General features: G+C 44.7%; 1 protein-coding gene across 2 annotated transcripts in view; it reads left to right on the top strand.

Moving 5' to 3' along the window:
* The window catches only part of Atp7b (ATPase copper transporting beta), a 70,537-nt gene that overhangs the window by 26,732 nt on the left and 15,986 nt on the right, over positions 1-27,819 (top strand). For both annotated transcript variants that reach the window (XM_076871942.1, XM_076871940.1), the window contains exons 2-9: positions 7,795-9,025; positions 13,645-13,902; positions 14,756-14,919; positions 17,559-17,720; positions 20,230-20,306; positions 21,838-22,012; positions 23,587-23,820; positions 24,509-24,600. In XM_076871942.1, coding sequence (XP_076728057.1) covers positions 7,840-9,025; positions 13,645-13,902; positions 14,756-14,919; positions 17,559-17,720; positions 20,230-20,306; positions 21,838-22,012; positions 23,587-23,820; positions 24,509-24,600 — 2,348 coding nt within the window. In that variant the 5' untranslated portion in view covers positions 7,795-7,839. The remainder of the gene's footprint in view (positions 1-7,794; positions 9,026-13,644; positions 13,903-14,755; positions 14,920-17,558; positions 17,721-20,229; positions 20,307-21,837; positions 22,013-23,586; positions 23,821-24,508; positions 24,601-27,819) is intronic.

Here is a 27,819-nt window from a genome sequence, read left to right as displayed (position 1 = left end):
TTATTTAAATTTTAAAACTGGAAAGGGTATACTTTTTAAAAATAATCAATATTTCGTAACTCAACTAAAGAGAATCTCAATTTTTCATTTGAACACCCAAGTACATACACTTATATCCTTGATTAATTACGTAGAGGTTTAACATGGATTCTTCTTCAGAGGGGGTTTTAGAGACTAACACCCACCCGTCCTGATGCCCAGGTGCTTTTGGGTGAGAACCCATCCCCTTCCTTCCCCCCTTCTTCCCTCCCCTCCCCTACCTCTTTTGATTGGAGACAGGGCCTTGTGTATGCCTAGCATGGGCTCCAGCACTGAGCCACACTCCCATTCTGGGTGAGATCCTTGCTTGAGTCAAGCAGCCTTCTTACCCTCCCTCGCCCTGAATCAGGGACATCCAGGGAAATCTGAGGTAAGGCTGAGCGAGGCTCTGACTCACCTACAGTGTATCCAGGGTGCTGGATGTGGCCCAGGAACCACTGTTCCTGCTACTTGTGTCATGGCTTCTTGGCTAAGCGTGCTTCCCTCGAGTGTGTGGCAGTTGGGAACACTGAGGAAAGCAGAGTGAGTGTCTCAGTTTTTCTGAGGAGCCAGATACTTAGGGGTGAAGCCCTGACTCAGGTTTAGGCAGCTCATCTTGTCTGCAGGTGGGATACGGCTGTTTGCCTTTGTTTTCTTTTCTGCATTACAGTCACTTGCTATAATAATATGGATTTTTAAAAAGGTAACCTTAGAAGTTGTTTTAAGAAAATACAGAGCTTATTGGACTTTTGAACTGGATTTCAACCCCAGCTCTATTATTTAAATTGATTTGTGGACTTGGATAAACTCCGGAGTGGTTTCAACAGTAAAAAAAGCAAACATACCTACTGCTAGAATTGTTGTGAGCATAAGGGATATAAAATGCCATCCATCTTTATAAAATAACACCCAGAATCATTCATTATTTGCTGTTCGTGTGAGTGTGTGTGTGTGTGTGTGTGTGAACATATGAACCAGGACTTTTCTGTGCTTTGCATTCCCTGAAAGTTCAGAGTGTAGAATATATAGAAGATGGAGGTTTTATTTTGGAAAATTTGCATCACTTATACTGCTTTTGCTGCATAGGATGTTAAGAACATTACACATCCTTCACAGTGAAAGAAGTTTCAAAGAGAAGTAGCCCAGTGGTGTTCTGTTAAGGATGATGGAGATCCAGGTATAACTAAGAGATCTCAGAAGTGACTAGTTGCTATATTATGAAATATACATTTGGTCTTCCTCCTTTTCCTGAAATCCTGGAATCTTCAAAGCAGTGTATGCTAATGAATTGACTGGTGCCACCACCAAGTAGCTTCAGGATGGTGGCTGGTCACAGGAAAGACCAAAACCAAAGGATAGAGTTGGAACTTTCAGCCCCACTCCCTGACCTCTGGGGAGGGGAGAGGGAATGAAGGTTACATTGATCCCATTGACCAGTGATTTAATCAATCGTGTCATGAACTAGAGCTTTCATAAAATCCTAAAAGGGCAGATTTGGTCAGCCTCCAGATTGCTGAACTTGTGAAGGTTCCTGGAGGTTCTTGGAGGTGGCTCACACAGGGAGGGCATGGAAGCTCTGTTCCTTCCCGTGCCTCACCTTATGCATCTTTATGAAGTGCTTTACCACTGAGCCACAACCCAAGTCCAAGTTCCTTCTAATCTTGATGGCCACCATATGAATAGTTTATTAAAAATTCAAGGGCTTGCAAAGTTTTTCCCCAACATGGTGTTGGGTATGCAGAAAAAGCCCCAAATGTTTATAGGGATTGTGGAATTGGGTGGGAATAGGAGAAAAACCAGGGCTTTTGCAAGGCTCGCAGCTCCGGCCTGCTGTCGAACATCATGATTATTTGATGAGCCCTTAAATCTAAACCTTTGTTAGTTTGACATAAAACACAATAGGAGGACATTTCTTCTTCCCCAAAGAATGTATTAATTGAAGAATTGAACTGAAAGCACACACACACCATGTGTCTACACTTAAGAGATGGTTCTTGAACCAAGAGGTACTCAAGTGTTTCACAAAGACGTGTTATTTGCAATTCTTGTTTCTTATGACTGCTGGTCCTTAGAAACCTGCTTGCCTAAAATGGGGTACCTATGAGTATTGTTTGTCACAAGCAAATAGCTTCCAACACTTCTGCACATCGTTTTGGCAGGAGTGTAAGTTCAACAGTCCACGGATTAAGAGCCAGCATTGTGGCTTGGATTTGGTAAATTGTCGCTAGGGCTAGGACCAGGACATAAGTTGGGTAGTAAATCATTAGGGATTTGTTTTTCGAACAGACTAGATGGGTGAGGGTGATGTCTTATTAAAAGGAGGAAATTTCTACTAAGAAGACACTGTATGAAAGTGAATGTCCTTAAATATATTCTTAGTTTTTCCTTCATCCCTTAAGTTAAATCAGTATTTAATTAGTGCCAACTATAAACAAGTCTCTGTTCTGGATCTCCTTTGCACTCATGATATTTTCTTTTAATTTTGAAATTAATTATTTTTTAGAATTTGGTAATGCATGTACGTTGTACACTAATCTGTACAGTGTACATGACTTTTTTTTCCTTGTATCCCAGCTACCTGATTCCTTCAGCTGCTCAGTCCTCTGCAAAACTCTGGACCAATTTCTTATGCATTCACTCAGAGATGATCCATTTGCATAGTGGTTTCTTGTGTCATACAGTGCTGGCTTACTGTGGTAAACTTGGGGTGGCCCTCTCAGTGAGCTGCACCTGCTTGCACTTATGCTCTGGGTAATTCCCTTTCACATTGACTGTGCTTGGCCATGTGACTGGCTTTGGCTAATGGGAATTTTGATAAGTGCTTGCACATTGAGACTTGTTCATCTCCAACTGGTAACCAACATCAGTTTGGCAGCCTTGTGCTGAATGAACCACCATCCAGCTGAGGGTGGCTCTATTCAGGCTCCCCTGCCCAGATGATGCTGTTAGAGCAGAAATGAGCTTTCCCTGCTGAGCCCTGTCCAAGTGGAAAAACTCTGTAAGCTGGTAAATTTGGTTTGTCATATAACAGAAGATAACAGAAACACATACCCTCTGTTCTGTGCCTTGCTTTCCCCCCTGAACAAAGTATGTTCAAAGCTGCCTCATTCATTTTAAGAACTGGGTAGTATGGTTATAATAATTTAACTAACTAGACTAACCAGATGGAAATTTGTTTTTTCTTATCTTTTATAGCATTTAAATCTTTGTTACATGCTTTCATTTTCACATAAAGAAATATAATTATTGGAAAAATTCTCAGAAATAGAGTTGCTGAAGTCAAAAAGGATGTGAATTTGCTATTTTAATAGGTATCATCACAGATAGGTGTAGTGGTACACACCTGTCATCCTAGCTACTGGGGAGGCAGAGGCAGGAAGATCACTTGCTCAGCTGCCAGCCTGGGCAACTGAGCAAGACCCTATCTCAAGATAAAAAAGTAAAAAGGTCTGGGAAGGGCTGGGATTGCTGGGTTCAATCCTTAGCACCACATAAAAACAAACAAACAAATAAATAAATGTATTGTGTCCAACTACAACTTTAAAAATTAAAAAAAAAAAAAAAAAAGGTCTGAGGATATAGCTCAGTGGTAAAGTACCCTGAGTTCAATCCCCAGTACTAAAAAACAAGAAAAAAGTATTGCCACATTGTCCTCCAGGGAAGTGCCACTCCTGATGGTGATGTGGGTAGGGCCTGCTCTGAGAACGAACAGATGGGCCCAACCTGGTTGGTGAGCACTCTGCTGCGGTGAGCATGGAATGCCACATTTCTCCTCGAATGTTTTGTTCATGTGTTTGAAAGTCATTTTTGTCTCATTTTTTATCATTCACATTTCCTTTTTGATAAACTATTTTCCTTTTTCTGTTGGATTTTTGGATTCAGAGGAACTTCATCTGTATTAAAGAAATTAGCTCTTGGGGCTGGAAGTGTAGCTCGGTGATAGAGCACTAGATGTGCCAGGCCCTGGGTTTGACCCCCAGCACCACAAAAAAAGAAAAAGTAAAAAAAAAAAAGGAAATTAGCAATGTAGAACAAGTTCTTTTTCCTTCCAGTTCCTTATTTATCTTTTTAGTGGGTTTGAGTAATTTCTTTTCCTTCTTGTAGTTAATCAGTCTTTTACAACTTTTTTGTTTTATTTCTTGGTCATATTTAGGCTTTCCCCACTCAAAGATTTTTACAGATATTCTCCTATATTTGTTCAAACCGCCCCCCGCCCCATGGAACCCAGGGTCTCAGGCATGCTAGGCAAGCACTCTACCACTGAGCCACATCCCTAGAACCTCCTCTAGTATTTTCATTATTTTATTTTTTGAATTTTCAGTCTTTGATCTATCCAAAATGTCTTTTTGACATATAGGTTTTGAATTCTTTTTTCCACATAGGTTTCTAAGGTGCCTAGCCAGTTATCCATGGAATAATAGTTATTCCACGTCATCCTTATCATATACTACATCTGATGTTCATACCTCAGATAATTTCAGTGTATCTATTAAATTTAGCACACTCTTTTGAATTGCTGCCCCAGAAATTATTTAATTATTCCTTTTTTTCTCTGCTGTCATAGAAAATGTTGCAGTGAATATTAAAAAAATAAACAATTCTTTATTATAAATCCAACCCTGGCTTATGATTCCTTTTGTGGATCTACAAATGAACATTTGTAGTTTCCATTTTAAAAGTTATTTAAACCTCATCATATTACTCTGCTCAAAAGGCAAGTTGATAAAATCTGTGCTATGTGCAGAGATGTGGAGATCAATCTATGTGACTGAGATTCATCTGAGGGTCAGTAGGATTGTGTATGAGTAGAGGGAAACATGCTTTTTAAAAATCACATCTGCTTTCTTAATCAGATATAATTTTCACCACAGTTGTATTACATGCTTCAAAAATTGGGGAAATACAACTGCTATGAAAATTATATCTAATTAAGAAAGCAGAAGGCTGGGAGCCTACAAAATGAAGATTTTGTCTTGTTAATGAATGACTGAGGCTGCATCATTATGTACAGAAATGAGGAAATAATGTGAGTACTGTGGTAGATTAAGAAAATGGGTCCAGAGTCAATACTATAGAGCTACAAGAACTGCGTGTTACTGGCATGAAAACAGATGTATAGATTAATGGTACAGAATAGATGGTGTGACTCAACTTCATATACAACCAGAGAAGTGAAAAATTGTGTTCCATTTATGCACAATGAGTCGAAGAGTTTTCTGCTGTCATGTTATAACTGATTAGAACTAATAAAAATAAAATTAAAAAAAAAGGAAGACATAGAGACAAACCCACCCAGATGTAGTCATCTGATCCTTGACAAAGGTGCCAAAAACATACAATGGAGAAAATACAGCCTTTTTAACAAGTGGTGCTGGGACACTGGTTATCCATATGTAAAATAGACTAGACTCTTTCACACTGCTCAAAAATCAACTCAAAATGGATCAAAAATCTAAAAATTAGACTAGAAACTGTGCAGCTCCTGGAAGAAAATGTTGGGTCAAAACTCCAGCATGTAGGCATAAGCAAATGACTTTCTCAGTAGGACCCCTAAAGCTCAGGAAATAATGCCAAGAGTTAATATCATGGGATGGCATCAGATTTAAAAGCTTTGGCACAGCAAAGGAAACAAAGATATGAAAAGAGAACCTACAGAATGGGAGAAAATCTTTGCTAGCTATTCTTCTGACAGATGATTAATATTCTGAATATATAAAGAACTCAAAACACTTAAAACCAAAAAAAAAAAACAAAACCAATAAATGGGCAATTGAACTAAACAGACACTTCTCAAAAGAATTACAGATAGCTGGGGCTGGGGATGTGGCTCAAGCGGTAGCGCACTCGCCTGGCATGCGTGCGGCCCGGGTTGGGTTTGATCCTCAGCACCACATGCAAACAAAGATGTTGTGTCTGCTGAAAACTAAAAAATAAATATTAAAATTCTCTCTCTCTCTCTCTTTTTAAAAAAAAAGAATTACAGATAGTTGACAAACATATGGAAAAAATGTTCAACATCATCAGCAATTAGGAAAATGCAAATCAAAACTGCACTGAGATTTCATATCAGTCAGAATGGCAGGCATCAAGAATACACACAATTATAAATGCTGGAGAGGAGGTAGAGGAAAAGGAACACTTTTAGACTACTCCTAGGATTGTGTTTTAGTCAGTGTTTTTTTTTTTTTTTTTCCTGCTGTGGCTAAAAGACCTGAAATAACAGTTTTAGAGGAGGAAAATTTTGTACTGGGGGCTCATAGTTTCAGAGGTCTAGTTCATTAATAGCCAGCTCTATTCCTCAGGGCTCAAGGTGAGACTGAACATCATGGTGGAAGCATGTGAAGGAGGGAAATGGCTCACATAATGATCAGGCAGCAGAGAGAATCCACTTGCCAGATACAAAATATATACTCCAAAGGAACATCCCCTAGTGATCCACCTCCTCCATCTATACCTATCTCCCTCCAGTTAACAGTCAGTTAATCCCCATCTGGGTTAAGGCTCTTACTACCCCATCATTTCACCTCTGAATGTTGTTGCATTGTCTCACATATGAACTTTTTAGGGGACACCTATTAGCTAAACCATAATAGATTATACATTGGTACAACCACCATGGAAATCAGCATGGAGGTTTCTCAAAAGACTGGGCATGGAACCACCATATGATCCAGCTGTATCACTCCTCAGTGTTTATCTTGAAGAATTTCAGTCATCATACTATAGTGATATATGCATGTCCATGTTTATAGCAGACGCAATCCACAATATACAAACTACAGAACATGCCTAGGTGTCATCAGTGGATGAATGGATAAAGAAAATGTGGTATGTATACACAATAGATTTTTATTTGGTCACAAAGAAAAATAAGATTATGTCATTTGCATGTGGAAGCTAGAGAGGAAAGGGACCAGGGGAAGGGAGGGGAGAAATACTGGGGAATGATATTGACCAAATTGTTTTGTTTTCTTATGTATATATAGGATTATGTAGCAACAAATCCCACCATTATGTACAACTGTAGTACGCTGAAAAAAAATGTGGGAAAAGAAAATAGATCCAGGAACTCAATTTCTGTTCTTCCTGATTTTCCCTTTTGCCATTCTTGGCTAGCCACTTATGCTCATTTTGCTCAGCATATCTTTAGACCTTCCTTTGCTGACATGTAGTCCACCTGTTGATTCCAACTCTTCCAGGCCTGGGAGGTCTGCGTTTGTAGCCTATGCCCAAAGGTCAAGCTGTGGGTGGAGGGCATGACCTGCCAGTCCTGCGCCAATTCCATTAAAGGCAAGATCTGGTTGAATATATATCAGTTGGTGTATTGAGCCCCTATTTAGAAAATCAGACTGACTTCTAGAAAGAAACACAGAATTAAGGGGTTGCCTGTTCTGGGAGTTGCATTTCACTAGGACCCTGCATAGTTTTAGCTAAAAGGAGCAAGTTCTTTGGGGTCTCAGCCTCTGTCGTAGCCCAGTCATGCTGTGTTCTGTGCATAAAGCCAGGTCGTGCTGTACTTCAGAAACTTCCCGCGTCTGCTGGGTGAGAAAGGCCTTTCACTAAGGTGGGCAGACAGAATGTCAGAGCTAAAGGGGACTCACATGAGCCCATTCATTTAGTAAATGATGCCTCCACTTTTGTCTGTTTATGTTCTCGTACCTGTGGAATGTCCTGACACCAGTGGTATTGACACCATTTCTAGTGCCAAGCAAGCTGGGATACTGTAAAAAGTATTTGATTTTAAAGCTAAAAAAGGGTTATTTCTTTTCCTTTTAGATCTTCTCTAAACTTTCTGTGCCTACTCATTCCTGGGTCCCAGCCATGAAGCAGAGTTTTGCCTTTGACAATGTCGGCTACGAAGGTGGTCTGGATGGCATGTGCCCTTCTCAGACAGCCACTGGCACGATCAGCATCCAGGGTATGACTTGCCAGTCGTGTGTTAAGTCCATCGAGGGTCGAATATCTGGTTTGAAAGGCGTCGTGAGCATTAAGGTTTCTCTGGAACAAGGCAGCGCAACTGTGAAATACGTGCCATCAGTCATGAGCCTGCAACAGATTTGCCATCAAATTGAGGAAATGGGTTTCGAGGCCAGCATTGCAGAAGGAAAAGCTTCCTCATGGCCTTCAAGGTCCTTACCAGCCCAGGAGGCAGTGGTCAAGCTAAGGGTGGAGGGCATGACCTGCCAGTCCTGTGTCAACTCCATCGAAGGCAAGATCCGGAAACTGCAGGGAGTGGTGAGAGTCAAAGTTTCACTCAGCAACCAAGAGGCAGTCATCACTTACCAGCCTTATCTTATTCAACCTGAAGACCTCAGGGACCATATAAGTGATATGGGATTTGAAGCTGCCATCAAGCACAAAACAGCTCCCTTAAGCCTGGGACCAATTGATATTGGCCGCTTACAGAGCATTAACCCAAAGAGACTGTCGGCTTCTGCTAATCAGAATTTCAATAATTCTGAGACCTCAGGGCACCAAGGAAGCCATGTGGTTACCCTGCAACTGGGAGTAGATGGAATGCACTGTAACTCTTGTGTCTTGAACATTGAAAAAAATATTGGCCAACTCCCAGGGGTTCAAGGTATTCAAGTGTCCCTGGAGAACAAAACTGCCCTAGTAGAGTATGACCCTTCTTCTATCACCCCTGTGTCTTTAAAGAGAGCCATTGAGGCCCTTCCACCTGGGCACTATAAAGTTTCTCTTCCTGCTGGAGCAGGAGGGACTGGGACAGACGGTGAGACTTCTGACCAGCATTTCCCCAGTTCCTCCCAGAGAAACCAGGGGCAGGCTGCATGCAGCACTGTGGTGCTTGCCATCACCGGCATGACCTGTGCGTCCTGTGTCCAGTCCATCGAAGGCATACTTTCCCAGCGGGAAGGGGTGAAGCGAGTATCTGTCTCTTTGGCTGAAGGGACTGGGACTTTTCTTTATGATCCCACTGTAATTAGCCCGGAAGAACTCAGAGCTGCTATAGAAGACATGGGATTTGAAGCCTCAGTGATTCCTGGTATGTGTTGATAGATGTTCAGAGCTTGTCCTAGGGTGTATCTGGGTGTCGTTAAACAAGGTTCCTGGCTTGTTGTCTCTCCTGTTGACAGTTAGCAAGATTCTGTATCCTCTCCTCGCATTAAAATGGTCAGGAGAGAGGAAATGGGATTTCCAAGTGTTGCTCTCAGGTAGCTGGCTATAAAATACTAAACTTCTAATCTGGGCTTTTTTTCTGGAAAGAATTCTGATTCTGTGTCCTAAAACAGAGCAGGAGACCCTTCTTTTACCAAAGAGAAATTTGCTTTGAAGATTTTCTCTGCTAAGTAAAGCAAAACAATAAAAACAACAGAATTGTAGTCTCAGCACCCAGAGGCCATTCTGTTCAAAGTGGGAATGAAGGGAAGGCTTTTGCCCTTGCCCCTCTGATGGGCACAGGGCTGGCAGGGCAGATGTGACAGTCTTCACGAAGGAAAGGCCTCCACCTGTTCTGTTTCCTGAGTGGTGGTCATCCCTGCCCCTCTTTTCTCTAACTTGAGAGCCTGCAGTGCAGCACCATCTCAACCCTTTCTGCATGCCGCGTGCCAAGGTCTGTGCTAGTTGTGGAGCCACAACTAGGAAGACAGTCTGTCCTAAGAGCTTATGTTGCAGTGAAGGGAGATGGAAGTAAGCCATTGCTGTCAGCAGGACAAGTCCAACATGATCCCAGGCTTTGTCTTTGCCAACCAAGAAAGGTATGGAGAGGGAAGGGAGGACCAAGACCATCAGAAGCAGAGGAAGCAGCCTGTGTAGCCAGGCCAGCCTGGGCAGTGGCCTCAGCCTGGCAATATGTGGTGGTGGTGGGCGGGGGCTGTGGAAGGATGCAGAATGGCCCGAGCAGAAGGACAGAGAGGCTAGTCCTCCACTTGGAAAGTTGGGAGGTCAGAGCCACCAAGTTTGCCCTTGCTAGGAGTTGTGTGTGATGGGGGAGGGCCCGGGAGGAGAACCTAGGAGGAGCCCCTCCTGATGCTAGACGATAGTGTGGGACTAGAGATGCAGATTTGAATGTGGGAGTCCTGGGCAAGAACAGAGACCCCACAAGATTGAATGGAGAAGGGAAAGAAGATGGAGTCTGGAGGTGGGAGCATAAAGGAGAATCTCTCAGTGATTGGAGTGTGGCCTGCTGAAAATTGCCACAGAGGCAAAGGTGTGAAATGTCTCTCAGGGTTAGTCGGGGGTGACCACTGGCTGCTTCAGGACATTAGGAAAGTGGGAGTCCAAGCTGCATGGTACTGAGGGGGACGGAGAGGTGAGAGTCAAAGTTTCGCTCAGCAACCAAGAGGCGGTCCTCACTTACCAGCTTTATCTTATTCAACCTGAAGACCTCAGGGACCATGTAAGTGATATGGGATTGAAGCTGCCATCAAGCACAAAATGGCTCCCTTAAGCCTCGGACCAATGGATATGGGGGTATTCCAGAGAGGGCTGAAGTACAGGAGGGAAGGGCACTTCTTTTATGTGTGTGACAAGGTCTCACTATGTAAGTCCCAGCTACTCTCTCAGGCTGGCTTTGAACTCCTGGGATTAAGAGATCCTCTGCCTCAGGCCCCACCGGTAGCCGAGTGCCTGGATGAGCTGTGGGTACTGTAGGCAGAAGGGCCACAGGTGATGATGGTCAACTCAGTAATAACTGTTTAGGTCTAGGATGCAGGTCCTATGTGTCCTCCAAATCTGTGGGCTCAACTAGATATGGTAGCCTTTTGGCTGGAGTTTGCTGCTACGGAGAGAGGCAGCCCAGCACCCACACACAGGGCCTGTGGCAGCAGCCAGGGCCTGCGGGACTTTGGTTTCCCACATTTTGTTCCTCTAGTAACCAAGATAAAGTTGGCGTCCTTGGAAAGTTTGCTGTATTGTGAAACTTCCCTGCCTTTTCTCTGTACACAGCACACCCACCATTGAAAGGGCTGGGTAAGTCACATGGGGTGGCTTGGCCACTTTCATTGTCCTTTGTACCAAATTTCAGGAAGGAGTTTTGGGTTTTGTTTTGTCCCCCTGCCCCCAATCAATCTTACTGCACCCTGGGAAACAGTTAAAAAAAAAATCAATAAAGAAAACACAGTAGCATAGCACAGTAAATTCTGTACTTAAAAGGAAGAAATATAGGGTCAGCATTTGTTGTTTTTCTGTGAGGTATAGTCTTCCAAGCATGTGATCTGGAAGGACAGTAGAATAAAAGAGACATTATTATTACTGTGTGTATATACGTGACTGCATGACCAATGTGATTCTGCAATCTGTACACTCAGAATAATGAGAAATTATATTCCATCTGATTTGAATGTATGATATGTCAAGGTCATTGTACTGTCATGTGTAACTAATTAAAACAAAAAATTTAAAAAAAGAAGTGAGAATTGAACTACATATTACAGAATAATTGGATCTGACTGAGTAAACCTAGAAAGAAGTAGCTTTTATTTTATAGAATAAGAATTATATCTAGCCCAGGATTATGAGAATATAGGACACCCAGGTGAATTTGAACTGCAGAAAAATAGTGCACATTTTTGTTGTTGTTTTTAGTGTATGAACATTTATTTTATTTACACTAAAAAAATCATTGGTTATTTATGGAAATGGAACTTTAACTGGATATACTGTGTCTTACCTAGCAGTTTTAATTTAGGATAAGCCATGAGTGCTTTGGTGTGACTATCCTTTATAATTACTTAAATGCTTACAAGGTATTATTTGTATTTGGTACAACTCCCTTTGGATTGGTTAGGAGCTCTTAGGGGACAGACTTCAAATTTGTTTCTCCTGGGACTCTTGAGCACCCAGAACATCACAGGCATTTGTGAAGGAGTAGGCTGTGAAAAGCAGGGTCCTGGGGTACTCCATGAAGGAGTGTTGCAGGGAATAATCACAGGGATGTTGGCTGAGAAGCCACATAGGCCCTTGGAGGAGACCTCAGAGAGGAGCCCCAGCAGATCTCCCCAGGGAAGGAGTGAGTGGAAGTAGTTCACCCCTCTGCAGAAAATGCACAAAGCATCCAGTATGTGAGATTCATGCAGAATTAGGTTATGGACCACAGTCAGTACAGATCACTGCTGATTTTTTTTTTTTTTGTCTGAGAGACTCTATCATTAAATAATAGGATTCTTTTCCACATGCTCTTAAAGGTGTTTTTGAATTATCAAAATAGTGTGACTTTCTCTATAGTATGTATTGATCTGGGTGATAGTTACAGGTAGGCAGATAATGGTCCCCAAGGGTCCACACCCTAATTCCTGGAAATGGAATGTTACCTTGTATGACAAAAGGGACTTCATAGATGTGATGGAAGGAGTGGACCTTGAGATACGGAATGCTGAATTATCCAGATGACCACAGTAAGATCCCATCAGTCATTACAAGGGGAGAACCCTTTACTGATGGGGTTAGAGATGTCACCGATTCGGGATTGATAACTGAAGATGGCAGAATGGGGTCACAAATCTGGAAATGTAGGTGGCCTTTAGGTTCTGAAAAAGGCAGGGAATAGATTCTTCCCTAGAGCCTCCTGAAGGCCACAGCCCTGTCCACACCTTGATTTTCACTTGGGAAGAGTCATGTAGCACTTCTGACTATAGGATTGCTAGAAAATCCATTTGTGGTCTTAAAGACGCCGAGTTTGTGGTAATTTGTTATAGGAGTAGTAGGAAACTAATTCAGTATATCAAGATTAAGAATAGTATTCTTCTGATTTGCACATCTTATTCTAAGTAAATTACCCCCCCCCACACACACACACAAAAGGCAGTGTGGTACTGACACAAGAATAGACAAAAAATATCAGAGAACATAATGGAGCCCAGAAACAAGCCTGTGCCTGTGTGTTCTCCTGATTTATGGCAAAGGTACCAGTGGGGAAAGAGTGGTCTTTTCAGTCTGTGAAGCTGGATCATAATTGCAAAAAAACATTAATGTCGGCTGTTACCTTTACATAAGAAATAATTGAAGTGTATCATAGCCTTGAATGTGGGTATGTATTAAAACAATAGAGATTCTGGAAGAAAACGTCACAAATGTTTTTTTGCCATGTTGAGGAAGACATTCATCAAGAGAGCACAAAAAGTGCTAACCCTTTAAAAGAGGAATTGCTATTGAGCTTTCTTAACATTAAAGATTTTATTTACCAAAAGATACCAATAGAAGAGCAAAAACATAAAGCACAGACTGGGAGGAGACATTTGCAGGGCACCCAACTGACAAAGGATGTATGTCTAGATTGTGTGTAGGACTTGTACAAGCATTAAGAAAAAGGCAGACAGCTCCGTGAAGATGAGATGCTCATGGGGAGAGCCATGCCTCTGCTCACAGGGAAGAACTGGTGGTCAAAGGCACAGACCTTGGAGTTAGTCTGGCTACTGTCACCACCAGTGTCTTCTAAGCAAGAGCATTCGCCTGCCCAGAGCTGTCACCCCAAAGCACTGTATGGTTTCACATGTCTGTAGTTGTGGTCATAGGGAGGGAGAGACAGAGGTGGAAACATCAATCCCCACATTGCTTCTTTAGGAGCTTTTACCTGAATATTATCAGGCTTGAGCTTCCTGTTCTGAAAAAAAAAAAAAAATACTACTTGTTCTTCTAATTTGAATTATTTCTGACATTTTTTCCTAGAAAAGTATTCTGCCAACCATGCTGGAAGCCATGGTGCTGGGAATACCATGCGGCAAACTCTGGCTGGCACCTCTGTGTCTGTGCCGGAAGTGGCTCCCCATGGTGGAGTGCTCCCTAAAAAACACAGCGCTGGCCCCTTGCCAAATTTCCCACCACCCACTGGTACAGTAGCACCACAGAAGTGCTTTCTGCAGATCAAAGGCATGACCTGTGCATCCTGTGTGTCTAACATAGAAAGGAATCTTCAGAAAGAAGCTGGTAAGAGACCTGGTCCCATGTTGAACTTGACAATGCTGTGTGTGGGCTGCATGGTCTCCCCTCACAGTCTCCATGGCAGCGTTTATCAAGAGCCCTGACAATCTGGCAGCAAATCCATTGTGTGCGATAGTGTAGATGTTTGTCTAATGTTCTTGGGCAATTGGCATTCTTTCTCTATTTAGTTTGAGATAAACTGTATCTCTGAGTAAGTTAGCCTTGGAAAGTCCAACTTAAATCTGTGGCTAGACTTCTCAATTAGTTTGTCTTGTGTTATTTAATATCCTCCCTTTCCCTTCTCATCCACCCCTTCCCGTAAAATGAGTGAATTATCTCCATTTTGTGTAGAAATTCTGATTTCAAATATTCCATTCTGCTGTCCCTGAAACCATAGAGTTTTGTGGAACTGCCTAAGTTTGGTCCTCCAAGCTATATTTCCAATGTTGTCTCTTAAACGTGAAAATACAACTAACCCCAACCCCGTTTTTGTTTGGAAATGCCTAAGCCATGACTCAGCCCTGCCTCCTGAGTCCATTCTCTTTCCACACCTATGGCTCCATGTGTCTTTGTCTTGGGCTCCTGTCCCTCAGTCAGCCCTCAGGGAGGATGAAAGGTTCCTCCAGCCTCTGCTCGCTGTGCTCCACAGCTTCCTGGGCCTCCACGATGACTGTGCTCAAATCGAGGTGCTGCGAGAGTTCCTTTGTCATCCGTGGGCTGGCTGCTCATAAAGTGAACTTATAATTTCCCCACCACTCCAGAGGTTTCTGAGGAGACATTTTTCTTTGCTTGACTGTGTTGACCATGTCATCCCAGACGCCATGCCCAGAGTGTCACAGCTGTGACTTGATGGTTCTAGGTGTTCTCTCGGTGTTGGTTGCCTTGATGTCGGGAAAAGCAGAGGTCAAGTATCATCCGGAGGTCATCCAGCCACCCAGGATAGCTCAGCTCATCCAGGACATGGGCTTTGAGGTGTCAGTCATGGAAGACAACGCAGGCGCGGATGGCGACATTGAGCTGATTGTGAGTATTGTCACAGCCTTCGCGGGTTTGTGGATAAGTCGATAGCACCTTCCTTCTGACCAATGAGTTTCTCTATCTCTGATATACCCTATTTGTTGTTGTGTCGGGGTTTGTTTTGTTTTTTTCTTTGACACCAACAACAGTGAGCTGTTCATTTTGTGAAGGAAGGTCAGCTATGTCAAAGAGTCAGAGGAGGCCATCACTGAGGGTGTCTGGGGTGTCAGGAGGAAGAGGTAGTAAGGTGCAGGAGTTTGGGACAAAGAGGAATCACGAATAGTGGGCTGTCCTGAGTAAGGTGGTTTGGGGAGGTTGAATATGGACCTGGTCTAAAGCCTAAAGAGACCTCAACCACCTGCAGGTATCTCTAGGTAGACAAGGTGGGTCCTTGAGGTACAGAGTGCCATTCAAAGGAGAAAGGATGGCTGGGGTGTAGCTCAAGGACAGAGTGTTTACCTAGCAAGTGGAAGGCTCTAGGTTTGATCCCCAGCCCCACAAAAACAACCAACCAAAACCCACAAAAATGAAGAGGACTTGTAGGGACTGGGTGTCTAGGGAGTAATAGTGACCAGAGTATCCCAGAATGCTCAGTCCAAGGCTAATGCCTAAGGTGGGGGCTTTCAGTGTTTGGGGTGGGAAGGAGTAGTTTCTGTTTGTTCATGGTTATAGCTGCACATCAACAAGTCATTGAAAGCAGAAGGGGCCCTTTATTCACTTGTGTTTAGTCACTGCCATTAGTGTTAAGTCAATGTTTGAAGAAGAAATGTATAATACAGAAGTGGCACGTTGAGCCCCATTGAGCTGATGAGTGGTGTTCTGTCGAGCAGATCTCTTGCTCTGGGGAGGCCTCCTGCGCACTGAGGGGTAAACTTCCTGGGTTATGCCCGCCTCAGCCCTGTAACAGGGGAGGGTCCCTCCTGCAAACTGGCAGTTCCACATGTGGTCATCTCACCCACTCAGACTATTAGGTGGAAAATCTAAACAAAGATTATTATTGGAAATGGTGAAGACTTTCTTTGAAACAGTGTTTTTTTGGCAGTGTTCTTTTTTAAAACAGTGTGGTGGTAAAAGTTCTATTATTATCGCATGATCACAGACATTTTCTGTGAACTTCTGTATTTAGTGTTTGAGGAAACAGTGACCACTCACATCAGAAGAGTAAATTGTCTAATTTGCCTCATTCGTATTCCAGGAATGACATGCCTCCCTTCAAACTCCATTTTTATCATGTCAGGATGCACCTTGTGGTATGGTAGAAATGCAGGAGGTTTGGGTGTGAATTCTGGCCCTGTTGCCTCAGGGACATGTATTAACTTAGAGAACCACCTCATTATGCAGACAAGGGTGGCTTGGAGCAGACCCTGGAGCCAGACCATCTGGCTCCAGATGAGGAGCTCCATCTCTGCTCCTCACTGGTTGTGTGCCCCTGGGCAACTTATTAAACCTGTTGGTGCTACGGCTTTGACGCCTACTTCCCAGGGCTGGTGAAAGCTGTACAGTGCCTGAGACAGTACACAAATGTTACACAAGAGTACATACATATTACTTATTACTATTACAAATATAAAGGAAAGCTTAGAAGGATCATTGCAATAGTTGCAGACTGGGTTCTGTTAGCACAGCCACTTGCCAGCAGGTAAGCTCTAGTTTTTCTGATGATCCTCTCTCTCTGGTCTTGTTGGGTCCCAGGCCAAGTTGAATGTGTCTGGATTACAGATGAGCTTGCCTCTCCTCCCCTAATTCCAGGTGGGACGCTTGTCTCTTTGGTATTTATTCTGGTATGACTGATGCAAATTTCAGAGTGCAGTTCTGGTCACATTATCCTGATGACTCCCCAATGGCTTTGTGTCCAGTAGTGGCTTAGCAACCCTTCCAGCTGGGTGCCCAAGAGCCTTCATGCTGTGAACCCAACCAGTACTGCAGACTATCCCCCTCTTCCTCTTATTCCCGCACCAGCCACGTCAGCTGTTGGTGGGTGCCTGAACACTGCACTGTCCTGCCTTTTTCACTCCTCCTAATGTTACCCTTACCATCACCTATTCAAAACCATGTCCATACTTTGAACACCTCAGATTCCATCTCCTCCACTGGTCACTTCCTAAGTCTCTTCCTTCTTGATAATGAGGCGTTGCCATCAGACCCCTTATCACCAGCAGAGCACTGGAGCTGGAAGGGTATAACAGAGGCTGCAGGGCAGGCACTGGTGACACATGCATAAGTCTTTCAGGAATCCAGAAGGTTTTGCAGAAGTATGTCATCTTACTCTTGAGAGGCGGTTCTTGTCCCCATCTTGTTGGTGAGAAATCTGAGGTAGAGCATAGGGTGGCTTCAAAAGCACATGCTTGTCAGAGCCAGAAGTTGAACTTCCGCCAGTTGCCATCTGCCTAATGATCACTGTGTCCTGTGCCTGAGCTGGGGAAGAAGCAGCGCTTATACCCTGGAGCCACTGAGGAAGGTTAAGGGCGATCATCTCCTACAGGGGTTTGGAGGTGGGCATCCAGAGTCTCAAGAAGGTGCTGTGGATGGGAAGGCTGGCAGGGCAGGTGTGACAGTCAAGGGCCTCATCCTATGATGGCATGTCACCAGGTGGAATTTCCTGAGTGGCTCCTGGGCCTGTGGAAGTTTCTTCTCCTGTCTTGCAGGTCACAGGGATGACCTGCGCTTCCTGTGTTCACAACATAGAGTCCAGGCTCACCAGGACAAACGGCATCACCTATGCCTCAGTGGCCCTTGCCACCAGCAAAGCCCATGTGAAGTTTGATCCCGAAATTATCGGTCCACGGGATATTGTCAAAATTATTGAGGTAATTCATTCAATTCATTTTTTTAAAGAAACAGTAATATGTAGTCATTGAAGAAAAATGAGAAAGTATAGATAAGCAGAATGAAAATCACTAAAATCCATCAGCTTTTTCTGTGGAAATAAGGTCAATCATTTTAAATTAATCTGGGAAGGTAAGTAACTATCAAATAATCTGAGGAAAAATATCAGTGAATTGGTAAGAAAGAGATGAGGATGAGGGGGGAAAAGACATTATTGCTTCAGATAGTCCCTGAGAACAGTGAGTATTGCCATGATAAATGTGGTATATGGGATTAAATTATTTAATTGCAGGGTTTTTGTTGTTGTTGTTGTTGTGGTTGTGGTTGTTTTAGTACCAGGAATTTAACCCAGGGGCGCTCATCCACTGAGCCACATCCCTAGCCCTTTTTTATATTTTATTTAGAGACATGGTCTCACTGAGTTGCTGATGTTGAACTCATGATCCTCCAGCCTCCAGAGCCAATGGGTAATTGCAGTTTTAAAATATCATTTATGTCTGCCAATTATCTTTATACCAAAGGAATGTTGGCATTGGACAGAATTATATCACATTTTGTCCCTCTGCTGGACCTGCCCTAAGAGTTTGCTCATTTTTGCTCTGGAAAATCAGAATTCTCACGCCTGTTCTACCTCCCTCAGTTTGTCCACAGACCAACTGTTTCCTCTTTGTGGGCTGTGTTGTACCCTAGACTGAGCGTCAGTGGTAATAGGAGTGGGTTAAGCTAATCAAAATTAACAAATTTAACTTTATAACATCTGGTAAGGATAAATTAAATTTAGCAAGAACGATTACTAATGAAATTGCTTGTGAAATGAAATAATCTCATATCATGTTTAATGCTACATCATCCTTAGTTTTTATTTTTTTGGCTACTGGGGATTGAATTTAGGGACACTCAACCACTGAGCCCCAGCCCCAGCTCTATTTCGTATTTTATTTGGAGACACAGTCTCACCAAGTTGCTTAGCACCTCACTGTTGCTGAGGCTGGCTTTGAACTGGAGATCCTCCCGCCTCAGCCACTGAGCCCCTGGTATTACAGTTGTGCGCCACCACGCCCAGCTCATCCTTCATCTTTGATTCATTGTGTACATGTGTTTATAGAGAGGTGTTTTCTGTCTTATGGCCAGCAGAGCCTTGTGACCTGGCAGTGCTGCTGCTGGTGCTGCTGAGGTTCAGGATGCCTCACTCTTGGAGGCCGTCTGCATGGCTGCTTCATGAAATGAGGAAGGATCCTCAGAGAAGTTAAGGACTTTGCTCACTAGTACCCAGCTCACAGGAGGTGGGATAGCATTCAAACCCAGATCTCTCAGTTCCAAGCTCAGCAGCCTTTCTATTTCTACTATGCCCAGATCTTAAGGAACAGTAGTAAGTAACGTGGCATTGGTGATGCTGAGGAGTCAGACTGATGGGGTAGATGGGCAGGAGAATCCTAGGTGGTGCCTTTGAATCCATCTCTGTCTGATTTTTAGTGCCCTTGTCTGCCTCTCCCCAGCCTGTGGGCATTACCCTCTCTGTCCTTATTTGAGGAATAGTAGAATATTAGATTATTGCCTGTTCTCCATGCTTGTATCTCTGGAGAACTTTTTCACAATATAATTAGACCGATATTAGTAATAAAAACATTGGTCTCACAAAGTGTTAGAACATCTAAGAGTTTTAGTTTTTGTGTACAAGTCACAGCACAGTTCTGGGCCCCACTCTGTATTGTGCTGACTATCGAGACATTTCTTTTTTTTTTTTTTTTTTTAATTTTTAAAAAATTTTTTTTTAGTTGTTGATAGTCCTTTATTTTTTATTTACTTATATGCGGTGCTGAGTATCGAACCCAGTACCTCACACATGCCAGGCAAGAGTGCTACTGCTGAGCCCCAGCCTCAGCCCCACAAGACATTTCTTGACAGCTTTCCCTGGGTGTCCTCATAAGGAGGGTCAGAGACAAAACAGTCAGGTCCAGTGGTGGCACAAGTGCCTGAGCACAGCCTCTGTGGGGCCCAGCAGAAGCCATGCTTCCAGATGCTGAGGGGGAGCCGAGTTCCCTGTGGAGGAGGAGCCTGGCCCGGAGGCCTGGAGACCTGAGCTCTGGATTCAGCTCTTCAGAGTAGTGCCATGACTTTGACCCCTCTGACCTTCGCTGTTCCCACGTGTGGAGTGAGGGTGCTAGACCCCATAAGGTATTTGGGGCTGCCTGGCGAGGTTAGCTTCCCAGAGCCTGCTGCCTTTGCTGACAGCAGGGACAGGGAATCACCCTTTGACACCATCTCCTTACAGATGGTGTGGTCGCTCAGTGATAGCTGGTGCTGAACCTCTGAACAGGGTCTGTTGGCCAATTTGGGTATAGAGGTTGTGAGAGGAAAACCCACTGATCTTCTGAGGCACTTTTTAGATTTGCTTTCTAATTTCCAGGGCTGTAAAGTGCTTTCTGCCAATGCATGTTTTAACAAGTACCTTCCCCCCTTGTTCCCTGCCCCTCTCTTTTTAATAACAAGGAACTCGGCTATCATGCCTCCCTGTCCCAGAGAAAGCCCAACGCTCATCACTTGGACCACAAGATGGAAATAAAGCAGTAGGTAGAATATGAAAGCTAAACTGTAGCTCTTGGTTATGTGTCTTCCCCTCCCCGCTGACTGTGGCTCATACTGTGCAAATGTCTCCGTGGCTTGTTGGTGTCCCTGCTGTCCTTGCTTCCCTGGGTGACTTCTACCTGGGTCCGTTGCCTTTACCCTGTGACGTTAGCCCTCTGAAGCACTGCTGTCTATGGAAGTTTCCTCGATGGTGGCAGCATCCTGTGTGTGCACTGATAGTGGCCAGTATCCCACGTGGCTAGTGAGCACTTGAAATACAGCTGGTTTGACCGTGGGACCAATTTTTTAAAAATTTAATTTAAAGTTAATTTAAATTAATTTTGATAGCCACCTAGCAGATTGGATAATGCTTTAATTGGGCTTGAGGGCCAGGTTTTTCTTTTACAGTATTTTCAGACTTTGTTGGCAGAGGTTCTAGAACTAGGATCTGGGGACAGACATCATGGCCAAGTGGAAAGAAAATAGAGAAGCAGGAGACCTAAAAGAGTCATTTATTCTTTCAGATGGCCACTCCCTTATTCTTTCATCAAACTTAAAGGCTACAACTGTATGCAGGGCACTGTGACCAGTGCTGGGGATGGTTAATAGACTGTGGATCCTACCTCAGAGGGGTTCCTGGTCTGGCAGGCAAAGAATGAGTGAGCTTTGACAGCAGTGGTTTAGGTGGACTCTGGGAAGGTCTGGGAAAGCTCCAAGCAGGGGACCCATGAGCTGAAGCTTAGGGAATGAGTGGAGCTGTGCTAGGCCGAAGGAGTCTGTGGGGCAAGAGGTCCTTTAGGGGCCAGCAGGGAGGCCTGTGGTTTGGTCCTATTGGCATCCCTGGGGCAGTGAGGCATCTGGAAAGCAAGCAGATTTGGACTCTCCAGGGCCTTGGGCAGCAGCTGAGTGCACAGGATTTGGGTCTCACAGGCTGGTGGTTTGCAGGCCCTGCTTAAGGTGCTTTGATGTAGAAGTGCCTTAAATTAAGGTTCCAGCCTGGTTGGTTGGAATTTTCACTTATGTCACAGATAACATGAAACCACAGCTGTCATTTGTGACTCCCAATTTCAGACTTTTGCATTCAAGACAGCCTTACTGTTCTCAGTGACTTTATTTTAAATAGTTGTTTAAAAGTTGCATGTGTAAGCGAGCTTATATAATACACTGCTTTTGCCTGGGGGTTTTCCCCTGCTCCTTCTTTGGGAATTTATATAAGATTGCATTTTAAAAAAAGAATTATAGCTAGCCATAGATGGAGGACCTTAGCCTCTTTGAGGCTAAATTCTCAGTTTCTGGGCCTCAGTTGCTGCACCTATAAATTAGCGGTCTTTTATTGGTTATATGAAGGCAAGACTGGGCTTAAACATCTCCCAGAAGTCCTTGCAGCAATATTTAGGCCTTTAGATTGACCTTGGTGCTCTGTCCCAGCCATGAGACAAAGGCACGTCTTAAACCAAGTCCTCAGGTGGGACCAGCCCATCATCCAAGTGATAAATGTTGTCTAATGTGTCTGTGTTGCTGTGTGGCTTCCAGGTGGAAGAAGTCTTTCCTGTGCAGCCTGGTGTTTGGCATCCCGGTCATGGGTATAATGATCTACATGTTGATCCCCAGCAAGGACTCCCAAGAAGTGATGGTCCTGGACCACAATATCATTCCAGGGCTGTCCATCCTAAACCTCATCTTCTTCATCTTGTGTACCTTTGTCCAGGTACGTATTAGAAAGCCAAGCAAACCTCTGCTCCCCATGACTGTGTGTGCCCCAGGGATGCTCTGCCTACTTAGGCTCTACACAACCCTTTAGCTTGGTTTCAGTGTGTCTCATATGATCCCACACTCCCATTAATAGTCTGTGTATTATGTGAACATGTACATACACATACACATAGGTGTGTGTTTTCTCCACACAGATAAGATATAAAAAGGTGCACGCCCAACTTCTAGTGATGCACCAGGGGACAGGATTGGGCAGGAGGTGGGGCCTGGGAGTCTCTCCCTGACCCAGCCATCTGTGGGATAATCTAAAGGTCTAAACATCACTGCAAGGAGATTTGGGAGATGTTTAGGCCTAACCCTGCCTTCACACAACTGATATATGACCTCCAGTTTATAGGTGCAGCAACTGAGGCCCAGAAGCTGAGAACATAGCCCCAGAGCTGCACTATTAGTCTTGCCTGCCCTGCCTCCAGTTGTTTACTGCTTTTATTTCCATCTTGTGACTAGCCAGGAGGGGCAGGGCTTTTTGATGTGGAGAACTGTGAGTGGCTCAGTTTCACTGTAAGTTTCACATTGATTGCAGGTGATTGAAACCTCCCTAGAACAGCAGTCTCCTCCATAGCAAGATTGGTGACCCCATGTGTCCCTGGTTTGCTTCCTCTTTAGCTTAATTTACCTGTGTCATTAGAAGCAGCAGCCAGAAGTCCCCAGAGCTCATGACCCTCTTGAACATTCTATCATGCAAAGATGTGTTTCTTATCTATGAGCAAATTGTAATTCAACAGAAGCTGGCTTCATGGAACATCCACTTATGGTGGTGATCCATTTTTTGTTGGGAAGTGTACTCTCTACGCACATATTTTGGAGTATAAAACTGAACTCCTAAGTTAATATTGGAATGTTTAGGACTATTTACAGGCATTTGTAGGCTGAATTTACTTTTTAATAGTTTCTTTTTAATAGCAAATGTAACTTAAACTTATTGTAGTCAACTCGGGCCATTTTGAGGTATCAGAAGCAAAGGGGAAGATACTACTTCACCATTAGGATCATTAGGAGTATCATTAGGAGTTGGCATGTACCTTCCCAAATATCATCTGTGTAGAGAAAACACGCATTTGGGTGTCTCTGTGTGTGTGTGTGTGTGTGTGTGTACATGTTCACATAACACAGACACAGGCTTATAACAGAGATGGGATCATATGTGATACTCTCTTGTGTACTGGCTTTTCACTTACCCATGTTTCCAGGACGTCTTCTACGCCAGTGGTTTGCAGATATGCCACTTTCTCCCTAGAGATTGCTTAGCTCTGTCCACAGGATCAATGAACCATTTTTACCATTCTCCTGTGGTTGGACATTTATAAAGTTTTCACACACTTTGATCATCCATTTCTGTAGCCTGAATCAAAAAGTATATTTCAAAAATGTCAGTCACTGAGGACGAGGAATGTCAGGTTTTGTGCACGCACCACCTCGAGTATTTGCCATCCTGAGGGGCTCCAGGCTCCGGCTGCGCAGGGAGCTCTCTGCTGGCTGTCAGCAGCCTTTGCTCTCCGTGTCTTCCAGTTCCTCGGTGGGTGGTACTTCTACGTCCAGGCCTACAAATCTCTGCGACACAAGTCGGCCAACATGGACGTGCTCATCGTACTGGCCACGAGCATCGCCTATGCCTACTCCATCGTCATCCTGGTGGTCGCAATTGCTGAGAAGGCTGAGAAGAGCCCTGTGACCTTCTTTGACACGCCCCCCATGCTCTTTGTGTTCATTGCCCTAGGGCGGTGGCTGGAACACGTGGCAAAGGTAGATATATGTATCTTCTGGGTAAGGAAAGAATTAGTCCTTCAGTAACACAGATCTGTATCCATCTGAATGCAGGGTTGAGAATTGCTAATTACACACAGGAAAAGGCTGAAATCTGAAACCACCATATAATTAGGTGCTGCGGTCACTAATCTCCAAATTGGTTGCTACTTCTGAAATCCCAGCTAATCTGGTTAATTATTAAAACCTTTGTTCGGGCATATTGTGTAATGGAAAGAACACTGAACTTCAGGTCAGGGCCCACGTGGTCTCTCAGCGCCCGAGTAGACAGTTTATTAGTTAGAAATCCGTACTTCCACTCTGAGGTCTTGTCATTTTTAACATCTTGCTTTGAACCTAGCATTGTAATGGCCCCCATAAAAAAGTGGGACTCAGTTCATGAAAGAAATTAGTTGGAACTGAAAAGAAAACGGCCGCAGGGCAGACTGATATCGTTTTGAACCTGAAATGGAGTTCCTAGAACTACAGTCGTGACATAAGTGTTGCGCACTCAGTGGGTCGAAGACTTGTGGCTGCTTGAGCACTGCCCATCCCCTCTGGCCTGTGCGTGGTGTGCCCACGTTAGGGGAGCCCCTTTCTGTGACTGCCTAGTGCACCAGCTTGTAAATGTCAGTCTGGGTTTGGGCAGTTAACATAGCTCTCATTTTACACTCTGGTTATTTCCTAGAGCAAAACCTCAGAAGCTCTTGCCAAACTCATGTCTCTCCAAGCCACAGAAGCCACAGTGGTGACCCTGGGCGAGGATAACTTAATCATCAGGTGAGTCAGGTTCACCATTAGAGCTCTTGATCCGTTTATGTCACCTGTATATTACACAGCCATCACCCATCGTGTGGTGGCCCTGCACAAGACCCTAGAGGGTGGGTAGGGACACTCTCAACACATTATGTGAACAAGGCATTGAAGTAAAGAACCAGCAAGAGTTGGAGGTGGTGTTTGTGTCTTCGGTGGCAAAGGAGAGGCATAGACTATTTGTATTCCAGAAATTAGAAGAGGAAGGTTAAAGGTTGACAGGGATACTTCACAGACAAAATGGAATATGAACTCTGTCTTCCTTGCAAGATCTGGAGGATTGAGATAAGCAGGGAAAGAAAGACTTCATCTTGCCAAAGAATGATATGGGAATGGTATCTATCTTCCTTGTAAGGTTGCCTGATGTTAAAAATAATTATTGTCATCGTTGCTGGAAAGAACTTCTATAAAATTTATTGTTTGCTATACACTAGTCTAACCTCTTTATATTTAACCTAGCCCCATCCCTTGAGGAATAAAAGCAAACCTTATGATGAAGGGGCTGTTATTACTCTTATTTTATAGATGAGAAACTGAGGTTCATAGAGGCTACACAGCTGGCCCAGGATTACACAGGAATTAAGTGGTAAGGATTAGGATATAATCTAGGCTGTTCATAACATTTCCACATTTCAGCTCTTAGAGCACTTAATAATATGGAAATGTTTACAAATTAGGGCATTTATTTATTTAGGTACCAGGGACTGAACCCAGGGGTGCTTAACCACTGAGCCACATCCCTAGCCCGTTTTTTATATTTTATTTGGAGACAAGGTCTTGCTAAGTTGCTTTGGGCTTCACTAAGTCGCTGAGGCCAGCTTTGAACTCATGTTCCTCCTGCCTCAGCCTCCCGAGCTGCTGGGATTACAGGCGTGCGCCACCATGCCCAGCACAAATTAAGGCTTCTGTCTCTTTGGTTGGCCTCTTTTACATATTCTGGGCAGTGGTTGTTCTAGGCCTTCTTCACATTGCTGGGGCCCCTGCCTTCCCTTTAGCCTGTGATCTCACTTCTGATTGCTGAAGACACAGACATTCCACAGACAGCCTTGCAGTTCCCTGCCTTTCACCCTGCAAACTGGCCTTCGCCATGGCACCGCGTCTCAGTGGACAGGCGGGACTCTCCTTCAGTTTCAGCTTAGGAGCTTCTTCCTGCCACTCTTCTTTGTGGTCTCTGGTATCTCCATCTTTGCTGATTCTTTCCATCTGGGGTGACTCACTCCAGAGTCTTTCTTGTTAAGACAGACAAGCTCTGCACCCTTCTCCCTACTATGCACTTCCCACACATCCTCCTGTTGCCAAGGCCAGTGGCCACTGCTGTGTCCTGTGATGACTGACCACTGGGGACTCAGACAGGGCCTCTGCTGCTTGGCAGGCTTTTGGGGCTGGTACAGAGCAGCCCTTGGTGAGCCTTTGGGGTGGAAGAGCTGATGAGAGAGACATCGTGGGGTGCAGGCTGACTGAAGCCCAGCAGTGCCAGTTTTGTTCTGGATACTGGCTTTTGGGGAAATGGAGGGTGGGGTTGCTTGGGATCAAACCCCAGGCCTTGCACACCCTAAGCTTACACTCAACCATGCCCCCAGCCCCGGATGCTGGCTTTTAATTATGCATCATAATTATAATAATAACAGCTGAGATTTGGTTCCATACTATATACCAGATATGCTGTTCAGCACTAATTATCTAATTAACACAAATTAATCCCTGTGACCCCATGAGGCAGGCACAGTCATTATCCCTGTTTTCACAAGGGAGAATCTAAAGCTCAGCGAAGTGAAGTAAGTTGCCCAGAGTCCACCGGCAGACACATGGCAGAGCTGGGATCAGGCCCCCGGAGGCACAGAGCTACCTTACTGGCTACCACGCCACCCTGTCCCCCAGTTGAGGGGATTCTGTGGGATAAGCATTTGGTACTGCTGGGCTCCCACACGCTTGGCCACCTTGGTGGCTCTATGGTCTCACACACCTTGGTGTCTTTCTTTTCTCTTATAAATTAATGGCATGAAAGTTTCTGAGGAGTAAAGTGTTCGGTGTGTGAACAAAGCCGGCCACAGCTCCTTTTCTTGGGACTCACCTTGCCACCACCCAGCCTCTAGCCTCTTCTTGCAGTCTGAAGTGCTGCTGACGGCCCGGCCCCCACTGTAGCAGCTCCAGTGATCTGAACATCTTTGCCAGGAGGTGCAAGCCAGCTGAGATGCCGAAGGAGCATGGGCTATACTTGCCATAACTCAGTTCTTTTCTAAAGATGGTGATCCTGTGGGCCTGACTACTGCCATCCCACTGGAGTGGTACCAGTTTTTAAGCTGGGAGTCAGAAGATCAGAGTTCATTCTGACTTTGCGCAGAATGGGCTACGTGCTCTGGTCACGTTCATTAACACTGCTATTGCACAGTTCTGGGGAGGCCATGCCCATCCGCCCTCCTCACAGGTTGCTGCAGGTCCATGGTTGCACCCTAGTCTCTCAGGGCCATAGCTCCTCCCTCTGTCACTTGGATTGCAACAGTCCAGGCCTCTCCTGAGGAGCTGACCATGCTGTAACATGACGCATGGTGGGTGCCAGGTATTGCAGTCCCTTCTGCCTCCTGCAGGGGCCTCCCACCTCTGGGACCCTGCTTAGAAGAATGGGTCCTTGGTACCTCCTGAAGACTACTGGAGTTTCTTTTTGGTTGGCTCCTTCCAACAAGGCTTGGGCCTCTCCTTCCCTCCATCCCTGTGGCAGGGACGCCTCCCTTCCTCTCTACCCCAGGTCTGTGTGATGGGGCATTTACACGTATGACTCTCTGGACCTTCCTTTGCTGCCCTGCTGCTGCTCGGTCTCCTTTCTGGACCTTCTTCACTATCTTTGACATCTTAACTGCGTTACAGATGGTCACTGGGAAAGATCACCTCCCCAAACCCCAGCCGTGTGGACCCCAGGACCCAGCTGCTGGGTGGAACTTTCCCCTGCACAGCTCACAAGGGCTCAAGCCCAGCCTACCATCCTTCCCTCCCCTCCAGATGCTTCCTTTTCTCTGGGGCCACCACACAGTCCCAGGGCAGAGTCTGGCTGCCTCTGTGGCCCCTTTCCTTCCTTCATCTGCACATCTGGCCTCTTGGTTCTTGCTCCTTCATCTTCAGGGCCATCATCCCTGGCCCCGCCATGGCCAGCACACTTGTCCAGGCAACCACAGACTCTCCCCCAAAGTGCTG

The sequence above is a fragment of the Callospermophilus lateralis genome, chromosome 12 (genome assembly GCF_048772815.1).
Source record: "Callospermophilus lateralis isolate mCalLat2 chromosome 12, mCalLat2.hap1, whole genome shotgun sequence".
In the NCBI taxonomy this organism is placed as follows: domain Eukaryota; kingdom Metazoa; phylum Chordata; class Mammalia; order Rodentia; family Sciuridae; genus Callospermophilus; species Callospermophilus lateralis.
The sequence above is the reverse complement of the archived record's forward strand: the minus strand, read 5'-3'. Positions and strand labels throughout refer to the sequence as shown.